This window comes from Mobula birostris, chromosome 11 (genome assembly GCF_030028105.1).
Source record: "Mobula birostris isolate sMobBir1 chromosome 11, sMobBir1.hap1, whole genome shotgun sequence".
NCBI lineage: Eukaryota > Metazoa > Chordata > Chondrichthyes > Myliobatiformes > Myliobatidae > Mobula > Mobula birostris.
In genome coordinates this window covers 99,018,872-99,045,426 of record NC_092380.1, presented here as the reverse complement: position 1 = coordinate 99,045,426, position 26,555 = coordinate 99,018,872, and the positions used below count along the sequence as shown (strand labels likewise).

The 26,555-nt window shown below is 41.4% G+C and overlaps 1 protein-coding gene across 9 annotated transcripts in view; it reads left to right on the top strand.

The window, feature by feature from the left end:
• The window catches only part of nav2a (neuron navigator 2a), a 523,153-nt gene that overhangs the window by 305,299 nt on the left and 191,299 nt on the right, over positions 1-26,555 (top strand). For all 9 annotated transcript variants that reach the window (XM_072272755.1, XM_072272756.1, XM_072272754.1 and 6 more), the window contains one exon: positions 4,660-4,782. In XM_072272755.1, coding sequence (XP_072128856.1) covers positions 4,660-4,782 — 123 coding nt within the window. The remainder of the gene's footprint in view (positions 1-4,659; positions 4,783-26,555) is intronic.

Sequence of the window (26,555 nt, the reverse complement as noted above, 5' to 3'; positions counted from 1 at the left end):
TATTTATAATTGGCAGGCCATTGCCTGTTATATTCCAAAAGCTTTAGTACTTAATCCCTTTTTCTTTTTTGGAAAAGTTAATGATTTAGATATAATGGTTGGAGACATGATAACTAAGATTGCAGGTGCTACAAAATAATTGGCCATGTTGTTCACAGTGAAAAGGAAAACTTTGGATGACAGGGGACATAGGTGGTCTGTTCAGATAGGCAGTAAAGTGGTAAATGAAATATAGTCTGGAGAAGTCTAAGATAAAACATTTGAGAAGATAGAACAAGGCAAAGGAAGAAACAATAAATGAAGTGAGGGGGAAACAAAGACGGAGTAAAGGGAGACATAATTGAAGAATATAAAATTATGGGACCTACAGATGAAAAACAGAATAGACATATTCTCCCTTAGCAAAGGTGTTAAAATCAGGGGGATTATATTTAATGTAAAAGTTTGAAAGGTGAGAAGTAATAAGAGGTAATGCTTGTTCACTGACAACATAGTCAAGGTTTGGCACAGCTGCCTGGAAGAGCGGTAGAGGCAGAGAATTACTTGGATATATGTACAGTGTCACAACGTGAAGGACAATGTTGGAAGATTGATTGTGTTCTGGTCAAAAAGGGGTAAACAAATTCCTGGTCATTTTATTTTTTTCTGCTTCTGTGACTGATAAGTAGTTGAAATGGAACAGAAGGAGGTGAATATGGAACTTAAACAGTAGCATAAACCTGTTAGGCAGAATTACCTAACCTAGTATTTAAGTAAGAGATAACTCCATGCAGCAGAGCAGAAGATGAGCTGAAGAACTAGGGACATTTTTGAAACAAATAATTTTTTTTCTCTCAGTGAGCTGTTCCCACAACCGATGGACTCGCTTTCAAGGACTCTTCATCTCATGTTCTCGATATTTATTTATTGCTTACTTATTTCTTATTATTATTATTTTCTTTTATGGATTTGCAGTTTGTTGTCTTTTACACATTGGTTGTTTGTCCGTCTTGTGTGCATTCAAGTCATTTATTGTCATTTAACTATATACATGTATATAACCACATGACGTATAGAGAAATGGGACAGTTCTCCAAACCAGGGTGTAAAGCACACTAGTACACATAACACACAACACACAATAATTTATGAAGAATCACACATATATAACACTAAAGTGCATTAGTACTAAATATTGTAAGGTACAGAATAGATTAACCAGTGACACTTCAAATATGATGTGGCAGGTAGTTAAGAAGCCTAATGGCCTGGGGGAAGAAACTGTTTCTCATCCTGACCGTTCTTGTTTTTATGCATCAGAGTCTCCTACCTGATGATAGAAAGTCAAAGAGGATGTTGGATGGATGGGTGGGATCTTTAATAATACTAAAAGCCCTGCGCACGCAGCGCTCCTGAAAAATGTCCCTGATGGATGGTAGGGAGACCCCTATGATCCTCTCAGATGGTCTCACAGTCTTTGCAGGGACTTCTGGTCTGATGCTTGACTGCTCCCATACCAGGCGGACATGCAACTTTGTCAGGATGCTCTCAATAGTGCTCCTGTAAAATGCAGTTAAGATGGGGGCGCGAGTGGGGAGGAGCCTTGCTTGCCTCAGTCTTCTTGGGAAGTGGAGGCGCTGCTGTGCCTTCTTATTCAGGGAGGTGATATTAAGGGACCAGGTAAGGTCATCCATGATGTGAACTCCGAGGAACTTGGCGCACTTAACTCTCTAGGGAAGAGCAATGTACTTGCAAAGGGGGATGGTTTGTCTGCACTTTCCTGAAGTCCACGATGATTTCCTTTATATTCTCCATGTTCAGGCCTAGGTTGTTCTTCTCACACCAATCCACCAGCTTCTCCACTTCCTCTCTATACCCTGTCTTGTCATTGTTTTTGGTAAGGCCAACTGCTGTTGAGTCATCCACAAACTTGATGGTGCGGTTTGAGCTGGCTCCTGCAGCACAGTCATCCATCAGCAGCGTGAACAGCAAAGGGCTGAGCACACAGCCTTGGGGGAAGACAGTGTTCAGCATGATGGGACTAGAGACGTTGCTGCTCACACGGACTGACTGTGGCCTTACTGTTAAGTCTAGTATCCAGTTGCAGAGGGAGATGTTGAGAGCCAGCGAGGGCAGTTTTCCCACAAGTGTCACCGGTGTTGAATGCCGAACTGAAGTCTATAAAAAGTAACAAGAGGGTTTCGGCCCGAAACGTTGACTGTACTTTTTCCCATAGATGCTGCCTGGCCTGCTGAGTTCCTCCAGCATTTTGTGTGTGTTGCTCTATAAGCAGTAGTCTGGCATTTGAGACCCCATTTTCCAGGTGGGATAGGACAGTGGAGGGCAGAGGCTGTTGTGTCATCAGCAGATCGATTTGGGCATTTCATAATGGTTGATGTTGATGTCACCAGCCGATAGTCATTAAGGCAGGTCACTGTTACCTTCTTTGGCACTGGAAACCGAAAACCTTGAAAACTAAGTGGACAATGGATTGTTCCAGAGAAATGTTGAATATATCTGTCAGCTGGGCTGTGCAGTCTTTCACAACCCAACCTGGTATATTATCAGGCCCGATAATGAAATGAATCTTTCATTGATTCTGTTATGGCTGTTGGATTTACAGAGTATGTCCGCAAACAAATCTCAGGGTTGTACAGTATGAAGGTAATACATTTACTTTCAACTTTGAACTTTGTTTACAGACAAGTCTTTTTTTTGTTTCCTAAAAGATAATGAATATTCTGTTGCATGATAAATAAGAGCATAAATGGAAATTGCATCATGTTTTATGCATTTCTGCAGCATATCATAGAATTAATATTTCTGGAATGAAAAGTAAACTTGAAAGTAATATTGTTCTTCTGCTGAATTGCATTGATGTGTGGTGGGAATTTTGCCTAGAAGCATTGGGAATATTGAATACCTGCATCCTAATAAGGAAGTAACATTCCAAAGATAATCAAGCTATGTGAAAGTGAGGGATTTATCATCATTTGTGCTCTAGCAATGTTGGAGGTAAGGAATGCTGACATGTTTCTAGAATTTCAAGGTTACCATGGAGGTGGTGGTATTACTTCATGTTGGACAAGCCATGTGGGCTAATGCAATCTATTTGCAGGATTATTTATTTCATCAGTTTTCTATATTTATAATATTATTTGAAAATTCCTTCATGCCGCAGCAAGAGGCTGTCCCTGGCTCATGGCTTGTGGCCTGTCAAGTCGACTGTCCTATGGCAAAGAAATCTGAGGATTGTTTCACACCTGGGTCTCATTGAATATACTAATGTTAATGGAGATGGACATGCAGCTATGAGGTAGCTCCTTCCCACAAGTTTGTGGTGGAATTCCTCTGGAAATTCCAGCTAGCTTCTTTGTTAAATGTTGTCTCAATAAGATTTAATGCTTCAGCTTGTTTTGAACTGGCCTGCAATAGCAAAGTCCAACTTACCTTCATAGATTATAAATAGCACTCTGTTTCCATTACTTTAGGAGAATCTAGCTATTCACTGGCTTTATTAGGCTGCCAGATTCAACTGTGTAACAGTTTTGCACATCTTACTGAACAATGAGCCCATGGAAGGGCTTGTTCACAACCCTCTATACACAAACTTTGGGAGTAGAGTATACAAATATTCTTCCAAATGGAGTGCTGGAGGAGTTTGATGAAAACACCACCCTGCTTGTGCTCCATTGGCGTCAACGTGGCTGCCATGACCTATTTTGCTCTCCTATTATGATGAACTTGGGAGGGATTTTGTTTTGATCCAATTCTGCAAGCCATCATTGACTAAAAATGTGAGATAGAATATCTGTCACTTGTTGCATTTTTAGTCTGCCATTTGTGAAGTGGAACTCTTGTATGAGGCATCCAATTCTGAAGTTGATTGGCTCATGATGTTTCTCAGATGTAATAGTCTTGTTAAAAGAACTGTTTGTTCAGAGCTCGGACCCAGAGACAGAGTTTTGCAGATATAGCTAGGATGGTACAGGTTATGGAAGGGGAATGAAAATGGAGATCAGCACTTAAGAACAAACTGCAGAATAGCAAATAAAAATGGGAAAAAGATACTGAATCAGCTGTGTTCATTAAAAGACTTGGAAAGGTACTCAATGTGAAAACAGGAGTGAATGGAACAGCTACACTCTGCAAGAGTTTAGTTAGTTAAACAGTAATGTATCTTAGGTATTTGAAGTGTTTTCAGAAGGGGCTAACCAAATAATTGATAAACAAAGCGATTGAAGATAAATGCATTGTTTTGCAATCTCATGGAGAATGATTTGCTGCACTTATCTTGCTTCCAACTGGTATATGGAGGTGAAGGGGACATAACACATCTTGAAAGGTACACAGGGTCCACAACTGTATTTTCAGAGGTTCCTCTTTTTCCTCGTAACCTCTTGATTAACTGTGTAATGCTGGTGGTATAGCATCATTGCACCACTGCCTAGAAACATGTTTGTGCCATAAATTTTCGTTGAAGACTTTGCGGTCATAATTTCCAAGAAAACTACACCAGATGTACAAAGCCATGTGCCTCCGATCACTTGGAAGTAAGCTGAATGTGGAGCCCTGCCAATGTATGCTGCTCCCAGAATGCTAAGATCTTATTGCAAGGGGCAAATTTGACTTTTGCAGTTCATCACAGCTGAAGACGTGTTTCTATTTTTTTTGTTCCAGATACTTGACAGATGGTGGGTTGGGACTCTATACTCGTCGACTTAACCGCTTGCCGGATGGAATGGCTGCCGTGCGAGAAAATGTCCAGCGAAATACATCCATAGGCCTGGGTGACGCAGACAGGTAGGAATCTTGAGAAGTACTATTGTCCACAGCTATAATAGTTCCTTGAAGATACCATGGTTTTAAAATATTTTCCCTCTAATTTTGTGGAAGTAGAAAATCTTTATCACCTTTCTTGTGACTAATTTTGCCATTTTGGTTTGCTCTGACTTTTGTTCTGCAGCTGCCTTTGTTCTTTATATTGCTCAAAGGTGAATGGAACTGAAATACTGAATAGCCATGGTGTGATTGAATGATCTGACAGACTAAATGGGTTGAAAAGTCTTAAGTCTGTTCACATCACGTGTTGTCCAGTTTTCAGACAGGGGGGCTAAATTGCCTTTTAAGATTCCAACTGAATGTTCTCTGCTGTAAAATGATTTTCAATCCAAAGCACTGACAGGTATAGCATTTGTCCAGGGTGCTTGATGAATGCATTGGTTTGATCATAACAAACAAGGCGTATGTCAGGATGACCAAAGCATCCGAAATTCAGATTACAATGCCACTGTTAAGAAAAAGCTGTCAATGGAACTGTGGGGCTGGATCGGCAGATAATAACGAGGAATGTTGAATCTGGAAGCAACGCTTCCTGTCTTTTGTTCGTATGTAATCTAATGAATTTATCTTGCACCTGGGAATCAAGAGCCAGCGGTGTAGAATAATATAAAGACAGCTGATAAGCGAATTTCAAAGGATAGAATTTACCAGGTATTCTTTATACGTGGAGGCAGAATGGAAGATAAAGACCCTTTACTTGAGAACCCCTTTACTCTATTACAATGTGATGCAAAGCATGGCTCACTTTCAAAAAAAATCTGAAAGGACTTCCTTTGAGGCAAAACAGATTTGAAACTATAAATTTACATGTTTTTCTTATGTTTGGGTTTAGACTTTTCCAAGTTGTAACTCCTCAATAGTTTTTGCAAGGTGCTGTAAACATTTCTAAAACTATTATTGTCATTTATTGTTTCAGCTGTGCATTAGCATTCCACGCAAAATCAGATGGATTCAAGTAAATATTGGAACTTCTTCATGTTTCTGTTGCCAAAGTAAACAAGACATCTGGGGGATAATCCTTTGCTTTAAATACCTTCCAGAGTTAAAGGACAAAATGACAAAAGATGGATATCTTTGTGGTCAAAATCAAAAACCAAACTATATTAAACTGAAAATTGTTTGAGAATAAAATAAGCACAGCATTTTAATGTGGTTCATTTGTTCTAAATGAAATAATAGGTCCTTCCTGTCCACTCTCTATTGGCCTCTTCAACTTCAATACACCTTAATTAAGTCTCTGCTCAGCTCTTTTAGTTCCAAAGAAAACAATTTTTCTTCGTAATTATAATTCTCCAACTCCAGCAAAATCCTTGTTAATCTCTACGCCATTCATAATGCTGCCATATCCTTCCTGTATAATGACCAGAACTATTCACGGTGCCCTGACTCTGCACTTACGAAAGTAACTGTTGACCTTGTGATTTGAATGGTTCCTCTGAAGAGGAACCCAGTACTAGAACATTCATCCTATAGTTTGATGATGCTCTTTATTTGCCCCTGTGAATGTTGTGCAAGTTTTCCACTGTTTAGATGGACGACTAAAAGAACTTTGAAGCTTCTCATTTTAAAATTTGTCATCAAAGGAATTGTGGTTGTAATTCTCAACAGTATTATTTCTGCACTGCGCAGTGATGAATTCATTTTGTTTACAGCTTGCTTAGTTAATACAAGTGTTTTAGCTGATAAAATGGCTATTGCAAGGCCAAACCTGTAAATTTGCCTTCTCTGTTCTGAAGTTTAAACAAGCAACTGGGAATATTTCAGAAAAATGATGGAAAGAAAATAACATTTGATTCTCCCATGCTTGTTTAGTTACTTTTCTGAAATATGGTTCCATTATAATTTCATAGCATATTTAATACACACACAAGAGGATACAGGTCTACCCTTTGGATACTAACTGAAGTAGAAGTTGCTAATATCTAATATTTGATCTGTGCTTTAGATTTGGTCACCTATCTGCAGGAAATATGTAAATAAGCTTGAAAGAGTACAGAGGAAATTTACAAGGATGTTGCTGAGTATGGAAGACCTGAGTTATAAGGAAAGATTGAATGGGTTAGGACTTTATTTCTTGGGACATAGAAGATTGAGAGGAGATTTGATTGAGATATGCAGAATTATGAGGGGTATAGATAGGGTAAATGCAAGCAGGCTTTTTCCACTGAGGTTGGGTGGGATTACAACCAGACATCATGGGTTAAGAGTGAAAGGTGAAAAGTTTAAGGGGAACATGAGGGGAAACTTCTTCACCTAGAGGGTTGTGAGAGTGTGGAATGAGCTGCCAGCACAAGTGGTGCATGCAAACTTGATTTGAACATTTAAGAGAAGTTTGTATAGATACATGGATAGTAGGAGTATAGAGGGCTATAGTCTCGGTGCAGTTCGATGGGAGTAGGCAGTTTAAATGGTTTTGGCATGGACTAGATGGGCCAAAGGGCCTGTTTCTGTGCTGTACTTCTCTATGATTCCATGACTCTACTAGCTAACTCAGTCAGTAGTAGCAGCCTCCTCAATGAATCTTAACTTAAAGCAGGCACACATATCAGCGATTATCTCTGACCTGACACCAGCGATTGTGCTAATGAGAGACTGGTACTCTTGGCAAAGCAGGTGAAATCCATCAGAGGCCTCTAGCCCAAAATATCATCCGATAACTAGTCCCAAAAATGTTGACTGTGACTGCCAAAGAGGACTAGGTTTATGTCCAGGGTATCATTATTGTATCATTATGTTTCATGGTTTGACAATGCACCAGAGTGTTTTCTTTTATATGGGTTATTGGTAAATCTGCTCTTTGAGCAGAACATCCCAAATTGGATTTCCTGACCATACCACACTGGCTGACCTTTATATAAACAGTGAGGCAGATAATTTAAGAAAAGGACACAATACTCCAGAAACCCTACTAACTACAGCTCATTGTTCATCTGTTTTGAAAAGTGCTTGCATGAGACCATTTGAAGGAACTAGGGTGGTTGTCACTTCCCCCATTAGCTTCCAATACTTGGCTTAAATGCTTGCAATAGTGTGTTGGATGCAGTGCCAAGTGTTTTGCTTGGCAGTCAAATGTGTCTCAATGTTCAGATGGTAGCTCATGTGTAAAGGCCCTATTCCGTGAAAGCCTGTGGGTGTATGGTAGCTAAAACTTTGTGCAGGGTATCAGTCATGCTTCTGTGCTCTGGATACTGAAGATAGGCTTACCAGAAGCACTGATCCATTGCCTACCATGTAACTAGTGCTTAGGGTGGATTCAGATGGGACATGAGGTGGGGGGTGAAATAGGACAGATATTAAGAACTTGAAACTATTCCATAACAAATCTCTTTTGAAAATATCTGGAGTAAAACAGTGACTCTAGCAATGTGGGAAATGTAGATTGTTTTCTTAACTAATTATTTTCTGGATGCGCCTACTTCAAATCTGCACTTCATTCTCTACATAATAAGTAGTCAGCTTGATAACCTCAGGATTGTCAGCTTCAAAATTAAAGGATTATGAAGAAACCAGACTCCTGCTAGTTGTACATTAGTGAGATTACAGTGAAATGCAGTAACTTTAAACAGAACCTTTGAAAAAGAGCTTTATTCTGAAGTTGGTATTTGAACTGAAAATTTTGAAAATTACTGTTTAGTTTCTGAAATGTCATGTTCTTCCCTATAGTTTCTTTAATCCCATGGTCAGACCTAAACCACGGTAACTTTTCTAAGGAATTTCACTAACTACACTCAGTGGCCACTTTATTAGGAACACCTGCTCATTAATGCAAATATCAAATCAGCCAATCATTTGGTGGCAACCCAATTCATAAAAGCATGCAGATACGGTCAAGAGGTTCAGACGATGCTCAGGCCAAACATAAGAATGGGGAAGAAATATGATGTAAGTGACTTTGATCATGGGATGATTGTTGGTGCCAGACAGAGTGGTTTGAGTATCTCAGAAACTGCTGATCTCCTGAAATTTTCACACACAACAGGCTCTAGAGTTTACAGCGAATGGTGTGAGAATCAAAAAAAAATCATCCAGTGAGCAGTAGTTCTGTCAGTGAAACAAATTGTTAATGAGAGCGGCCAGAGGAAAATCCCACTCTACTTCAAGATGACAGGAAGGCGACAGTAACTGAAGTAACTGTGTTACAACAGTGGTGTGCAGAAGAGCGCCTCTGAACACACAACACATCAAACCTTGAAGTGGATGAGCTACAGTAATAGAAGACCACAAACATATACTCACTGACCAGTTTATTAGGTACAAGCAACACATAAATTTCCAGCATCTGCAGGTTTCCTCGTGTCTGCTTTATTAGGTACAAGAGGTTTTCGATAAAGTTTTTACACTATTTTACACTGCTTTTACACTATTCTGAAGTTTATCATGAAAACCATGACTCATGGTCCAAAGCTTTCGCTTTAAATCAAAAATAAATTTACTTCATTTTTGCATTCCTTTTTTCAGTAGCCTTTGTACTGGATCCATTGTAACAGAGGACAAAGAAAATCCAGAATGTAGTTAGTCAGAGGCAGAATTATCTTACAAAATTAACATCTTCCTTGACTGTATTTGAGATTGTAAACAGCAGGGTGCATTGGGGAAGGGATGAAAGTAACTTCAATTTCTAATCAGCACTGTCATTTACTGTACCCTGCCCGTAAAGCAAAGTCCATGCCCCTTTTTTAGTGTTGCACCATACTGGTCCATACATGCTTGCTTTCAATGCTGGATAATGGAGACGTAATGGATGCTGCACACCTGGAATTATTGCATTTGAGAAGATGATGCAAAAACTAAATTAACTGAAGGATCTCCAGCCAAAATGTCATAGCGTCATGGAGCACCACAGTACAGAAACAGGCCTTTCGACCCATCTAGTCTGTGCTGAACTGTTGTTTCGCGTAGTCCCACCAACCCACACCTGGACCATTCTCCCATCCATAGCCTTATCCAAACTTGTCTTCAATGCTGCAATCCATCCTGCATCTACCACTTCACTGGAATGCCTTGTTCCACACTTGCACCACCCTCTGAGTGAAGAAGTTTCCCCTCGGCTTCTCTTAATAGTTTACCTTTCACCTTTAACCTATGATCCCTAGTTCTAGTCTCAACTAATCTCACTGGATAAAGCCTGCTTGCATTTAAATAATCTATACCCCTCACAGTTTTGTATACCTCGATCAAATCTCCCCTCATTCTCCAATGCTCCAGGGAATAAAGTCCTCACTTATTGAACCGTTCCCTATAACTCAGATCCTGTCAACAACATTGACTATTCACCTCCATTGATACTGACTGACCTGCTGAGTTCCTCTAGAATATTATGTGTTGCTAAGTGTAGAGGTTAATACTTTAATACAAAACAGAGGAGGAATAAATAGCGAACTTTTGTAGGAACTCGTTGGCTTGAACAGCATCTGTGGTAGTGGGAACGGCAGGGTGCAGGGAAAAGAATGGTCAATTTTAAGGTAAAAACTCTACATCAGGGCAAGGGAACCCTGCATTGTTTGAACCTGAAACATCAGCAGCAAGGGAGTAGGTGAGAAAGTGGACAAGGTGAAGCACCATGATTTTAGGAATGCTTGAGTAAGGGTCGTGAGTTTTTCATTTACATGAGAGTATCCAGAGATCCGCATTTGCCTTGAGACACTGGAGGTAGTTGTGATGTCATTTCTGTGGCCCTGACCCTTAATCACATACCCTTTGGCATGTGCTGGAAAATGAACCTGAGACTGTCCTGGTTTTGTGGTTCAGCACCTCACTGGGCAAACTTAAAACACTGGAAGTTTCTGTTTTATTTTGTTGTATCTTTCCACCCAATTTTCCTCATACGCTCTTCAATGGAGAGGCCAAATTTCAAGTGCAAATCAGCTATGGCGCAACTTGTGTTTCTGTGATTTTTGAGTGTGTTGGGAATACTGCCCTGAATACTGCTTCTGGTTCCCTGTGGTCACCAGTGGGCACTTCTGGTTTCTGACGTTGTAGCCAAATAGGTGAAGGTGCTTCAGCGAGCTATCAGATCTTCTTGCCGAACCACTGGCACTGAAGAGCCTTTCAAAATGAAAGGTAAAAATAAATGGATTCTTCAACTCTGTGCTTATAGTTTTGCTGGAAAATGTGCCTCTTATCTTCCCAATAGGTGTTTCATAGAACCAAATTGAGCGGCAGAGTAAAATATACCGATGTCGCAACATCGCATATTTAGCCCTGACATGAACTTCTAGGCATAGACCTGTCTCCTGAAGTCGTTGAATTGTTCGATGAATTTAAACATCAAATTTAGCTGTAATATGCAGATATGATAGTGATGTTTAAAAGACAGGCACATGAACTTGCTGGGAATGGTGAGATATGTGTAATACGCAGGCAGTGGGATTAGTTTAAATTTGGCATTGTAGCTGGCACAGATACCCTGGGCCAAAAGGGACGTTCCTGTGCTGCACTTGTCTATGTTTTAGTTTCATAATGACTAACTACTGGCTCCAACCTGACTCCATGGAAAAGTAGGGCAAGACTTCTCTTTCACAACTTTTTTTTGCATTTATTCATTTACATATGTGGGATTCATGCAAGGTGCATTAACGATGAAGTTGATTGATGCACCTTCACAAACATGCAAAAACCTTCCCTTTGTATTAATCAAATTGCAAATCCTATTTTGATATTCATGTTAATTCTGTAGTTGCATTGTTTCAGTTGGTGTCCAAGGACTATTTCTTAATTAATATTAATTATATTGCCATGAACTGAAAAATGGCCGCTGAAATAATGGAGGAGCTGAAATGCACATGCACAGAAACTTAGAACTAATTTGCTCTGATGGACCATTTATAATGCTACAGATCTTTTTATTTGCATGTGAACATTTGATATATTGTTAGGTAAACCTGTATTAAATGTACTAGCAACACACATAAAAGTTGCTGGTGAACGCAGCAGGCCAGGCAGCATCCATAGGAAGAGGTACAGTCGATGTTTCGGGCCGAGACCCTTCGTCAGGACTAACTGAAAGAAGAGCTAGTAAGAGATTTGGAAGTAGTGTAGCTCCTCTGGCCACCCTCAGGGTCGCTCGGCTTGCTGTCATCTAGGGAAACAGCCCTCGGCCCCGCCAAACTGGGTAATTAGTTTGTGTGGATGCTGTATGATGTACCCCACCCCGCCCAAATAACAGACAATACACCAGATACAATTAAATGAATTACAGTTTATAGATATTACTGGATCTATATAATTAATAGAGAATAAAATATAAAAGGAAAATAAAAGGCGCCACACTTATCAAAGTTCAATCTCTTTGTGCACAAAGAAGTTGGAGCTCAAGACCCTTCTTCTTCTTCCTTCGACCCCTTGGACCAACTCGACCGGCCGCCTGGGACCAACAATGGTGGTCGACCAGATGCTCTACACGAGTCCGTCTCCGTCTCCTCTCCTTGCTGAACGCCCTCCTCGGGGTCCGACCCCGTTAGCGGACTCACAGCACCTGGTCCATCCTCTGTCTCGCTCTCCCGCCTTCTCCCCCAAAACCCCGCGCATACAGTATCTTCAAATACACCAAAAACATAACAACTATCCCAATTGGTTCATAACATCTTCTTATCAGTAATGTGATTCAGCAAACTGCTAACGGGAAGGATTTTCTCAGCGTTTAACATAACAAAGAAGCATTCCCAAGTATAACATAACAAAGAAGCATTTTAATTAGCCTACACAGTAACATAAGAGACGAAACGACGGGTTTCGGCCTGAAACGTCGACTGCACCTCTTCCTAGAGATGCTGCCTGGCCTGCTGCGTTCACCAGCAACTTTTATGTGTGTTGCTTAAACCCCCTTACAGTAGTTTTTGTCAAACAGATTTGCTTCAACAGCGGAGCTTAATTACATGATAGAACAGAAAATGCCACAACCACTCAGCAATTCAGACAGCATCCACGAAGGGCGGGATCAGTCACTGTTTCCAGTCAGTGACTTCTCATCTGAACTGTAAAAGTGAGAAACTGTATGTTTTAACTTGCAAAGAGGGAGAAGGTTGGATAGAACAGAGGGAATGTACAGGAAAGTGTGCTAAGGAAAAATGTCAAGGTAACTAACCATAACTTAAAATACTGGCAGTTGGACAAAGAAGATATACAAAAGAATTTATTTACATATCTGTCTCAACTTATTCCTAGTCTGTTGCTGTAAGCATGTTCTCTGTCAATTTGAGGATCAAGGATTAACTTTTTTGCCATATACATTTACATAAGTTAGGAAATTACTGCGATGTGGGCTATTCATGCAATGAAAAATAAGAACATTCAACCATTATTCAGAATAAAGAATTATGTAATAATGAATTTAAAATAGAATAATATGTGCATAACTACATAAATTATGATCATACAGTTATTGCCCACCCTACAAAGTCCAGTTTCTTTGAAGTCAGTGCAAATCGGTTTCAGAACCAAAATTTTAAGGGCTTTCAATATTTTGTAGCATATTTAATTATACTATTCAGGAGTGAATTTTGAGGTGATGGTTGTTTACAATTACATAAATGCTTATATCTGCATCTGTTTTATCCACAAGAATATTGCACCAATGCAAGTTTCCTTGACAGTGCCTATACATCCTTTCAAAGATTTTAGTAATTTTCTATTGTAGAAGCAGAAAATGGGGACTTACCATTGCATTGGAGGCTGCGATCACAGGATAGTCATTGAACAGTTAAACCATTTGTGTCCCCTGGACCTTGCCCTGAGCAAGATCATTTAATGTAACATATTGGTGAGGGAGCTTGGGGCTTATCCTTCCCAATCACCACACTCATCACTGCATTTATAATCCAACCCATCAAAGGAAATGCTACTTTTTGCCTCCAACCATTTCCAGAAATACTGTTTTACCCCCCCATAACTTAAGTTTTCAGACAGTTTCCAACATGTTTCATTTGTGACAGAATGAAAAAGACTTAAGGGAAACCAATTTTTATAAATTTCCATACAGATTATGTTTACTTTAGACAAGAGATATAAAGATAGGATCAATTAGATTGGAGAAACAACAAGAAGCAATGTGGAACGATTTTTCAGCCTTGTGTTAGGTTTCTATTATAGAGCCCCAACAAGGAATTCACTGCACCCATCACTGAAAGATCATTGTTTCCTGTTAATATACATTGTTGAGTGTGTTTCTTGTCTGAGGTCCTTTCCTCTCATTTTTTTTTACATTGTAGGAATATCTTTGAAAGCATGTAACAGGGCTTGGCAAACCTGAACAGTCTTCTTGCTGGCATAGTAAAGTAATGCAAATTCCGTAACAAGTCTTTGGGGCAGAGATCCAAATAGTTTTAAGTTACATGAGTGATCCTGCCACTGTCTGTAAGGAGTTTGTATGTTCTCCCTGTGACTGTGTGGGCTTCCTTTCTCAATCCAAAGACATACCAGTCAATAGGTTGATTGGTCAATGTAACTTGTCCTGTGATTAGGCAAGTGTTAAATCGGGGGTTGCTAGGCAAGGCTGCAAGGGCCTATTCCATACTATATTGCAATAAATAATGTAATTTTGTACATTAATAAGCTCAAGACAAAGAAGCAGCTAATGACTGACAGACCATCAGTCACCACCCTTAACTATCAGCACTATGTATCTGCTGTGTACAATCTACAAAATGTATTGTAGTTGCTTATTGCGATTATACTAACAGTACCTCCCAAATCTGCGATATCAGTCACCACAGAGAACACAGGCACCAAATGAATGGGATCACTAGTGTATGCAGGCCCCTTCCAAATGATGTGCCATGTGACATGCAAATAGTACCCCAATCCTTCATCGCTACTGAGAAGATTTGGTGTGTCACCTAAACCACTCACAACAATTTCTACTGATGTACAGTGGAGAACATTCTGAATGGCTGCATCACTGTCTGGTGTGGGGCGTGGGGTGGCTACTGCACAAGATCGAAGGACGCTGTAGACAATTGTAAAATTAGTCAGTTCCATCATGGGTACTAGCCTCCATAGTATTCAAAGCATCTTCAAGAAGCAGTGCCTCAGAAAGGTGGCATCCATTGTTAAGGACCCCCCACCTCCCAGGATATGCTCACTTCTCATTGCTGCCATCAGGAAGGAGGTACAGAAGCTTGAAGGTACACAACACAATGATTCAGGAACATGTTTTTCCCCTCTGCCATTTGATTTCTGAATAGACATTAAACGCATGAACATTACCTCACTCAGAATAGAGGGGTGTCCTTTCAGAATGAAGATGAGGAGGAATTTCTTTAGCCAGAGAGTGGTGAATCTGTGGAATTTGTTGCCACAGGCAGCTGTGGAGGCCAAGTCTTTAAGCATATTTAAGGCAGAGGTTTATAGATTTTTGATTGGTCAGGGCATATAGAGATGCGGGGAGAAGGCAGGAGATAGGGCCTGAGAAGAAAATTGGATTGGCTATGATGAAATGGCAGAGCAGACACGATGGGCCAAATGTCCTAATTCTGCTCCTATATCTTATGGTCTTATTCCAAGGTTTGGTTCTTTTAAGATTATATTTCTTTATTAGACTGACTGATAGTCAATGTGTTTATTAAAATGCAATCTAGATTTTGTCTTTCCTATTCCTATTATGGATGGTCAGGTTTCTAACTGAGGAAGCCACTTGGTTCATTCTTACCTTCCAGACTTCATTCAGAACTTCTATTTTAACAACATATTCTGGCATATGATTTCAAAACAGAGAACCCTCCTTTCCAGCTTTCCGAGAGTCAGCACAATCACCGTGTATGTGCTAAATCAGGAATTTGATCAAAGGATCAAGGCAGCAATAGTCTGGCTCTGTATTGTTGAGCGTCAGTGCTGCAGGGGAAAATTCTGGTTTTAAAATTCTTCAAAACACTCTTTGCTTAAAAAGCTTTTGCTTAAAGGAATTAAGTTTAAATTTGTTTGAAATATGAGCATCAATTTAAAATAGTCTGTTACTACAAATGGGTTGAATCAGTGGGTTGACTTTCAGTAGCTTTTGCAGTAAATTATCTTTTGAAGGTTCCCTCAGGAGTTGTTTGTGATGATCATATTCTGCTTTTCTGTCAGAATTCATTAATCACTACCAGGTTCTGTGTATTTCTTTTCACACGTGGATCTATTAGCATAATGTTCAGACCTTACAAGTTGCAGTTCCCTCCAGCGTCTTAAAACGTGTGAGTGAGATAGAATTAATTTAATGGTTTGAGGGACAGGTTAATGGAAACATTGGGAAATCACAGCTGAGCTCACATCTTGAAACAGAGACAGAAGCCTGCCTTCCTTCCACATCTACATCTTTTCTGTAACATGTTGGGTCTTGGTTGAATTGGATCAGTAAGATGAGAGATTTACAATTGACTTAAGAACAGCTATTCACAATCTGTCTTTCTGAAAAGGTGAGACAGTTGTCAGCAGGATCCATAAAACGCTTTTTATTGTTCAGAATTTGCACTCAGTGACCACTTTAGTAGGTACACCTGCTCTTTAATGCAAACATCTAATCAGCAACTCAGTCCATAAAAACATGCAAACATGGTCAAGAAGTTCAGTTGTTCAGGCCAAACGTCAGAATAGGGAAGAAATGTGATCTAACTGACTTTTACCGTGCCAGACAGGGTGGTTTGAGTATCACAGAAGCTGTTGATTTCCTGGGATTTTCGTGCATAATAGTCAAGCGTTTACAGATCATGGTGCAAAAAACAAAAAGACATCCAGTGAGCGGCAGCTCTGTGGGTGAAAACACGTTAATGAGAGAATTCAGTGGAGAATGGCCAGATTGGTTCAAACTGACAGGAAGGTTTCAGTAACTTAAGCAACCACGCGTTTCAGCGTTGGTGTGCACAAGAGCATCTCTGAATGCACAGCACGTTGAACCTTGAAGTGGATGGGCTATACAGGTGTATATAGTAAGAGAAGAACACATCATACACTCAGTAACCACTTCTTAGGTGCAAGAGGCACCTAATAAAGTGGCCACTGAGCGTAATTGTTAGAAGTAGCTGTGTTTGGAAGCAGGGAAGTTGATTCATGAAAAGACAGAAAACAAGTCAAAAGCATCTCATGCAGATCATAGTTGAAAATGCCATCAAGTTATTGCCAAAGAATTCAACTGTTTTGATTTTGAATAGTGCAATTTTAAAATCTTTAATGGAGTACATGATGGTAATAATTACCTCAGGCTCTTTTTTTGTACCAGACACCCATGCCATTAAGGGAATTTGCACGGTGGACTTAGGCAACTTGTATATTCTCCCTGTAACCTGGGTTTTCTCTGGGTGCTCCAATCAGGTGAGTGCTTGTTGCTGGGTATCTTGGGCCTACATTGTCTCAGTGGCATGGCAACAGCCTGAGGCTGCTGTCAGATGAGGAATGAGAGTTGGAAATCAGGGCCTTTTTTCCCGTGCTGTATAATTGCAATATAATTGTAAATGCAGAAACAGTCCAATCAAATAAAGATTAGCTTTAATTGTCGCACGTACATCACAACTTACAGTGAAATGCGACGTTTGCATCAGATCAGTTTAGCAAGGGTTGTGATTGGGATTGCAAGTGTCAATACATTTCTGGCAGCAACATAGCATGCTCACAATTCTCTAACCCCAATCGTACATCTTTTGGAATCTGGGAGGAAACCTGAGCACCCACAGAAAACCAACTTGGTTCCGGAGAGAATGCACAGACATTCAGATGATAGAGGGAATCAAACGCCAACCTTACACTGTTCACGGGCTGGCTCTGTAAAGTGTGGCACTGATGGCTATGCTTCATCTGATTTATTCTTTCTAACAGGCACATTTTATAAATTGCATCATTAGTTCATACACTTTGAGAAAGAGAATCCAATTAACATGCAACTAGAAGAAATGCTAGTATACAGATATGTCTGTCTGCTTTTCCTGATGATTTGCTCCTCCCCCTCCCCTCACACTCAGGGATTGAAACCTGAGTCCTTGTGCCTTTCCCAAACATCACCATAATTCAACCTGTCGGGTCAGTATGTCTTGAAAAAGAATACTATTACCTGGGGTTTATGCGAGAATAAGGAAACATAATTTCCAATACCACACAAACTGCATTAAAACTCTTAAAGCAGAGAGGGAGGACTGAATCATTTCCTCGGTATGGCTTGACTTCCCTATTTTTCACTTTACAACACAATCCTCTGGTGAGGTGGCATTCTATGTAGTCCGTTTATTATCTCTGTTGAACATTTCATTCATTGTGAAGAATGCTCAACGGGGAACAGTGGTTGAAAAAAAAATCAAGCAAGTGTTCACCTTGCCACAGTGAAAGGCTCTGAATCTTGGTCTTAAGTCATGCAAAGGGTATGTAATTGGTGTGGTTATTAATCATGTGTTGAGTTGATCAGAGAAGATATTCCTCTGTGGTTCAATGGAAGAATCCGCGGTGTATTTCCAGCACTGCCAACAAAAAAATTGTACTTCAAAAATAGCTAAATGCTGGCATTGCACACCGGGACCTCTAATATTGGGAAAGGCAGTGCTTAAGAGTAGTCTCTTGTTTATGAGGATTTGTCCATGAAAAGAAAAGGTTCGAGATTCAACGTCACTTCTGTGCTAGTGAGTTCATTTGGAGAGAGGAAATGAATCTGGGTGAGAACAAGGCTGGGCTTGGCTGTCTTGCCCTCTGTTGTGTTGATGGTTCTCTGACATGAGAGAATGGAGACAAAGAGCCTATTGTACTAGTTTTCAGCACGTGTGAAAGCACATCAAACAAGGGTCAGCACCTCCAGGAGAAGAAAAGGTTAACAAAAAACTGAGGAGGTCTCTGTTAAAATGAATGAGCTTGTAGATTAACATTTTCAGCGTTTGATAAACACGAGAGGTTCTGCGGATGCTGGAAATCCTGAGTAACACATACGAATGCTATGGGTACACAGCAGATCAGGCAGCATCTGTGAAGAGGAATAGATAGTTGATGTTTTGGGCTGAGACCCTTCATTAGGACAGCATTTGTATTTAATAAGGTCTAGTATGTCATGTGACATGGACAGAATCCCCACTGTGTTTTTCTCTGCATCCAATAGGAGGCAGCAGTTGAGGAAGACCATTCCAGAAGTTTTCCTTGTGGCAGACAGGAGTGAAACCCCTCTAGAACATACAACATTACAGCACAGTATGGGCCCTTTGGCCCACAATGTTGTACCACCCTTTAAACAGACTCTAAGATCAATCTAATCCTTCCCTCCTTCAGAACCCTCCATTTTCCATCATTCAAGTGCTTATCCAAGAGTTTCTTAGCTGCCCCTAATTTATCTGCCTCTGCATCTGCATCTGTAGATACAGCAATTAGATTTGCCTCCTTCCCTGAAGGTGGTCACAGTTGTGGTAGTTTTCCTGAGGGTCTCCTGATGGAGGGAATGAGGCTCTGAACTTGTGCCCAAAGTTGCTCTCTGTTAAGCTTTAGAACTTCAGCAAGAGCTTCATCTGTGTCCTACAGATGTCTTTGATTTTCAGTTAACATTTGGCCTTGCAAACTCTTTTCAGTTTGAGATGGGGAAACGGAAGTTTTCTGTGAGATGGAGTCACGGATGCTCAAGGCATTGTCCCAGTTGGAAAGTCCTTTGAAGTGCCCCCTCTGGAGTGCACAGTTTGCCTCTGTGTCTTTGATCAGCTCTCCTCTGTCCCTGGCATTCAGCCTGAGCCCCATGTGCGCACGTACTGCACTGAAGAATTCGTGAATGTTGTGGTTGTTGGCTCGTTGCTGGACACCATCCATCTGCTTTCCAAGCCACAAGTTAATTTGTTGGACCTCAGCCTTCAAGTCCTGTCCTTGAAGCTTGATGTTTCGAATCCAAGAAAGCCTTGTATTTGTAGTTAATTAGCTCATGCATCTTCTGGTCATTCTCATGGAATGGTGCTTGTGTTCTCTTATGGAGAAGTCAGGAGTCACTTCATAAATGCAGATTATGGAGGGCTGAGTCAGTCCAAATGAAGAGTCTCAACTTGAAACATCAACTGACCATTTCCCTATAAAGATGCTGCCCGGCTCACTGAGTTCCTCTAGCAGTTTGTTTCTTCACTTCTGTCATCAAATTTTACATATTCCACAGGTGGTCTCTACTGACCTTGTTCTTTGAGCTGCCCATCCCCTGCTCATTATGTTATCGATGTCAAAGCTTTTGTTAGGGAAGTGGAGCAATGTTCAGATCTGTGACAGCTGGAGATGTATGTCCACGATGGTCCTGACATTCCATGTTCCAAGTACATTGAGAAATGGAAGATGCCCAAGTGTGGTTTCCTTTGACATGGAATTACACTTGGACACCAGCCACCAAACAGAAACATCCTGATCCTATGATGAGGAGGTCCATGATTTTAACCCAGTATTAAAGTTACCCTTTAATTACCCCAGATGCTTTTTTAGCAGCAAGTCATTTTGCTGGTGTGCATATATATTTCTGTCTTTCCGCTATCGAAGTTTTGGGTTAATACTGATGTGAGACAGAGATAAGTAGCTCTCATTATTGATTTGTTCACAGATAGTGGATACCACGGGTGCCATGGTAGCATGGCAGTTAGCAATACACTGCTACAGCTCAGGGCATCCCAGATTTCAGGATTCATTTCTGGCGCTGTTCTGTTAGGAGTCTCTGATTGTCCTCCCTGTGGAATGCGAGGGCTTTCTCCAGGTCTTTGCGTTTCCTCCCACAGTCCAAAAACAATTGGTCGTTGTAACTTCTCACATGTTTAGGTTAGGGTTCATCGGATTTGTTGCAGGTTGCTGGGGCAACATGGTCCACACTGTATCACTAAATAAAAAAATAATTAAATCATTAGCACATTGATACTTATTGTCTGTCGATAACCAGCCTTGGACAGGGGCAATAATTAAAAGCCAATATTGCCCAGACCAGAAAAGGAAACAGAATCAATCATGTAAACACGAGGAATTCTGCAGATGCTGGAAATTCAAGCAACACACATCTAAGTTGCTGGTGAACTCAGCAGGCCAGGCAGCATCTCTAGGAAGAGGTACAGTCGACGTTTCAGGCCGAGATCCTTTGTCAGGACTAACTGAAAGAAGAGCTAGTAAGAGATTTGAAAGTGGGAGGGGGAAGGGGAGATCCAAAATGATAGGAGAAGACAGGAGGGGGAGGGATGGAGCCAAGAGCTGGACAGGTGATTGGCAAAAGGGATATGAGAGGATCATGGGACAGGAGGCCTAGGGAGAAAGAAAAGGGGGAGGGGGAGAAAACCCAGAGGATGGGCAAGGAGTATACTGAGAGGGACAGAGGGAGAAAAAGGAGAGAGAGTGAAAAAAAAATTAATAGTAAAAAATAAATAACAGATGCGGTACGAAGGGGAGGTGGGGCATTAACGGAAGTTAGAGAAGTCAATGTTCATGCCATTAGGTTGGAGGTTACCCAGACGGAATATAAGGTGGTGTCCTCCGACCTGAGTGTGGCTTCATCTTGACAGTAGAGGAGGCCGTGGATTGACATATCAGAATGGGAATGGGACGTGGAATTAAAATGTGTGGCCACTGGGAGATCCTTCTTTCTCTGGCGGGCAGAGCGTAGGTGTTCAGCGAAATGGTCTCCCAGCCTGCATCGGGTCTCGCCAATATATCATGTCTTCAATCATGTCTTCACAATAACCTGGGAGTTACTACCACTGACAAGAATTCTTGTTTTTAAAGTACTGTACACATGTATTTTAAGTACTTTAATTGAAATTTCCTCACCTATAATGGTGGGATTGGAACCCAATGGCCCTGAAATCAGGCTGTTACTCCAGTGGTTATAATCATTATGTACTTGCCCACAATGTTTTTCTAAGAAAAATACAGTGACTTTGATAAAAATCAGTGACCTGACCATAAGAATATGACATTTCTGAGAATAAAAAGGACTGGTCCCATTTGGCCAGCATGATTGCCTTATTTGGTTCCAATCTTCACTTTCCTTTCTTCTCAGAATCAGTAAATATCAACTCCCATCCTCTGTTGTCACCTCCACCCTTTTTCCCATACCTGACTCCATCTGCAGACAACCCACCTCACCTGAATCCACTTGGCGGCTCTTACCCAGCCCCTTCCCTTCACCTCCTTATACTGGAGACCAGATGAAGGGTCTGAATCTGAAACCAGAATGTCCCGTTTCCCTTCAGAAAAACTACCTAACCCACAGAGTTCCCTAGATGTGTTTTTTTTCCCCTACTTCAGATTCCAGCATTGCATTCCCTTGTGTTTCCCTGACACAGAAATAGCCATATTCCTGAGGAAATTGGTCATTACCAACTCATTCCGATAATCAGGAATCCATAATCTCCTGCTCCAGGGAGAGGTAAACCTGGAAGCTAAGTTGGATGGACTACTTAATGATAAAATTCTGGATAGGGATGAAAAATTAAGGAAGAAAACTCAAATAATCACACTTGACTATATATACAGGTCACATGATTGCTATAGGCTAATGATGGATTATTTTGTATCCCCGCCCCCCCCCCCCTTTACAATTGCAAAGTCATTCTAGCCAGTAATTCAAAGTGCAAAGTAGGTTTAGTTGCAAATTATGTATATGTCACTATACTACCTTGGAATTTAGTTTCTTGGAGGCATTCACAGTAGAACAAAGAAAAACAGTAGGATCATTGGAAAAACTACACACAAACAACCAAAGTGCAGAAGAAGACAAACTGTGTAAGTATTTTAAAAAAGCGAATTGGTGATGCTGGGAATATGAGTTGTAGACTCCTTGAAAGTGAGCCCATCTGTTGTGGAATCAGTTCAGTGTTGAGGTGAGTGAAGTTATCTATGCTGGTTGAGGAGCATTAAGACTTTATTTGCTTGTAATCAATCCTAATTTATGTGTTGTTGCCATCCTCCCCTCACTGCATTTTGTTAGGGGTAGAATTTGCCCGTAGTTTTGCTCATGAGTTTTTCTGTTGTAGTTCAGCAATACTCTGCAGAGTAAAAGAAAACCTCTGTAAAATAGATTGCGTGCAACAAAATAGACTTCCTTTTATATACAAACAACAGGAATTCTGCAGATGCTGGAAATTCAAGCAACACACATAAAAGTTGCTGGTGAACGCAGCAGGCCAGGCAGCATCTCTAGGAAGAGGTGCAGTCAACGTTTCAGGCCGAGACCCTTCGTCAGGACTAACTGAAGGAAGAGCTAGTAAGAGATTTGAAAGTGGGAGGGGGAGGGGGAGATTCAAAATGATAGGAGAAGACAGGAGGGGGAGGGATGGAGCCAAGAGCTGGACAGGTGATAGGCAAAAGGGATACGAGAGGATCATGGGACAGGAGGTCCAGGAAGAAAGACAAGGGGGGGGGGGGCGGGGATCCAGAGGATGGGCAACATTCGTCCATTCGTCATTGTCCATTCGTCCTCCCCATCCCTCCCCACTGATCTCCTTCCTGGCACTTATCCGTGTAAGCGGAACAAGTGCTACACATGCCCTTACACTTCCTCCCTTACCACCATTCAGGGCCCCAAACAGTCCTTCCAGGTGAGGCAACACTTCACCTGTGAGTCGGCTGGGGTGATATACTGCGTTCGGTGCTCCCGATGTGGCCTTTTATATATTGGCGAGACCCGACGCAGACTGGGAGACCGCTTTGCTGAAAATCTACGCTCTGTCCGCCAGAGAAAGCAGGATCTCCCAGTGGCCACACATTTTAATTCCACATCCCATTCCCATTCTGACATGTCTATCCACGGCCTCCTCTACTGTAAAGATGAAGCCACACTCAGGTTGGAGGAACAACACCTTATATTCCGTCTGGGTAGCCTCCAACCTGATGGCATGAACATCGACTTCTCTAACTTCCGCTAGGCCCCACCTCCCCCTCGTACCCCATCTGTTACTTATTCTTATACACACATTCTTTCTCTCACTCTCCTTTTTCTCCCTCTGTCCCTCTGAATATACCCCTTGCCCATCCTCTGGGTCCCCCCCCCACTCCTTGTCTTTCTTCCCGGACCTCCTGTCCCATGATCCTCTCGTATCGCTTTTGCCTATCACCTGTCCAGCTCTTGGCTCCATCCCTCCCCCCTCCTGTCTTCTCCTATCATTTTGGATCTCCCCCTCCCCCTCCAACTTTCAAATCCCTTACTCACTCTTCCTTCAGTTAGACCTGACGAAGGGCCTCGGCCTGAAATGTTGACTGCACCTCTTCCTAGAGATGCTGCCTGGCCTGCTGCGTTCACCAGCAACTTTCATGTGTGTTGCTTCTTTTTATATATATGTCTCTCTCTCCCTCCAACTCATTGGCTTAATGCAATGAAGATGCATTCATTCATGACATTCCTGATTCCTGATGAAGGGTTGACGTTGACTCTTTATTCCTCTCCATTGATGCTGTCTGACCTGCTGCGTTCCACCAGCATTCTTGTATGTGTTACCCATTCAGAATCAGGTTTAATTGTTAACTTTGCGGCAGTAGTACAATTCAATACATAATAATAGAAAAAACTGAATTACAGTAATATATATATAAAATAATTAAATTAAATGAGTAGTGCAAAAAATAGAAGGAAAAGTGGTGAATGTCCATTCAGAAATCTGATGGCAGAGGAGAAGAAGCTGTTCCTGAATCATTGAGTGAGTGTGTGCCTTCAGGCTTCTGTTCCTCTTGCCTGATGGTAGGAATGAGAAGGGGGCATATCCTGGGTGATGTGGATCCTTAATGATGGACACCACCTTTTTGAGGATAAGATGCCTTGAAGATGTCCTGGATACTACGGAGGACAGTGCCCACGATGGAGCTGAATGAGTTTACAATTCTCTGCAGCTTACTTCGATCCTGTGCAGTAGCCCCCACCCCCCACTCCCCCACACCAGCCAGTCAGGATGCTCTCCACAGTTCATCTGTAGAAATTAGTGAGTGTTATTGGTGACATACCAAATCCCCTCAAATTCCAAATGAAATAAAGCTCCCGTCTTGCCTCTTTGTGGCATTCAGTATAATTTAAGGATGAAAACAAAGTGTAATATCAGAAGGGAGTGCTTACAAAAGGAAGCTAATCATACTTGTAAAATTTTCAACATACCTTGAGTTGGTGAATGTAAATGTAAAGTGGAGCAGTTCATTTTCAAGTTTAAGTCAGTGGGATTTGCTGAAAATGTGAGTTCTCATCTAGCATGCTCATTAAAATACCAGACAGAAGTAAGCATACAAACAGAGAATTTGATCCCTACCTCCTGTCACCTGATCACAAATGAGGCAGTGGCCAAGAACCTTAGTACAAAGGAGTGACAAGTTCCACATACAAACAGCTTGAAATTACAATGATAAAGGTTCCTGGTGTCCAGCATTTAGATAGGAGTTGAACTATAAAGGTTATAATTTACCCTCATGGCCCTGGGCTAGGGAGACCTTATATTATCTGCTGAGCACTATGCCCCTGGGGATATGATTGGGTTTGATTACGCAGCTCTGTGTATTTGAGTAGAATCTCAATACTGCTTCATCAAACACATTCACTCCATTGGCCACAATGGGTGGGATTTCCCATTGACCGCCCATTTTAATTCAACTTCCTGTTCCCTTTCTGACATTTTGGTGCATGGCCTCCTCTACTGCCATGATGAGGCCACCCGTAGGTTGGAAGAACTTCATATTCCATCTGGGTCACCTCTAATCTGGGGGCATGAAATTGATTTCTCCAACTAACAGTAATTTCATCCCTATTCCCCTTGTCTCTTTTATCATTCTCCATTCTGGCTCCCCTTTTACCCCTTCCCTTCTTCTGATCTGCTCATCACCTCCCACTAGTGCCTTCCTCCTTCTCTTTCTCCCATGGTCTCTCTGCTCCCCGATCAGATTTCTTCTTCTTCTTCAGCCCTTTACTTTTTCCATCTATCACCTCCCAGCATTTCACCTCAAAGGTTCATTTTTTTAAATCAAAATATACAACAACAACTTCTTCTCCAGATAACCATGAAACCAAGAAAGAAAAGAAGTCATCAACCCCCAAATCTCTCCTCCACACATAAAAAAAATGAACAAAAATCAAACAGGCACGTTGACCAACCCCCAAAAATCCCTCTCCCCGCACAGAAAAAAACAAGTTGGGCAAAAAAAAAACACAGAATATGAAAAACTATAAGACTGAGAAAAAGTCTGTAATCCATGTCCAAAATGAAGACCACCCGGGTAATGTTCTCAGGGCCCAGTGGCAGGCCTTTTCCCCCTCCATAGCAGAGCAATCCCACCAGTGATCAAAAGGCAGGCAGCCGGCACTCCAATATTTCAATCTCCCTCATCACTTTAGTTGGCGAACAATGGAAGTTTTAATTGGCAAAATTAAGTCATTCCCTTCCCCACCCACAGAACTGCTCCCTCACCTGGCCTCACCTATCAACTGCCAGCTCATACCCCTTTCCCTCACCCACCTTCTTGTTCTAGCTTCTCCCCTCTTCCTTTCCAGTCTTGATGAAGGGTCTCCTACTGAAACATCGATGTTGCCTGATCTGCCGAAGTCCTCCAGCATTCTGTGTGTTTTGCTTTGGACCTCCAGCATCTGCGGAATATCTTGTGTTTATGACCTGCTGTTCAAACAAATGCCTGAGGTATGTGCAGGCTACTTGAGCGTTTTCCACTTTTAATTGATTTATTACTGATCCACACAGTGACTCCATTCACTTGCAACACACACAAAATGCTGGAGGAACTCAGCAGGCCAGGCAGCATCTAGAAAAAGAGCACAGTCGACGTTTCGGGCCAAAACCCTTCAAAAGGACCCTGCATCATGCAGATTTTCTCTT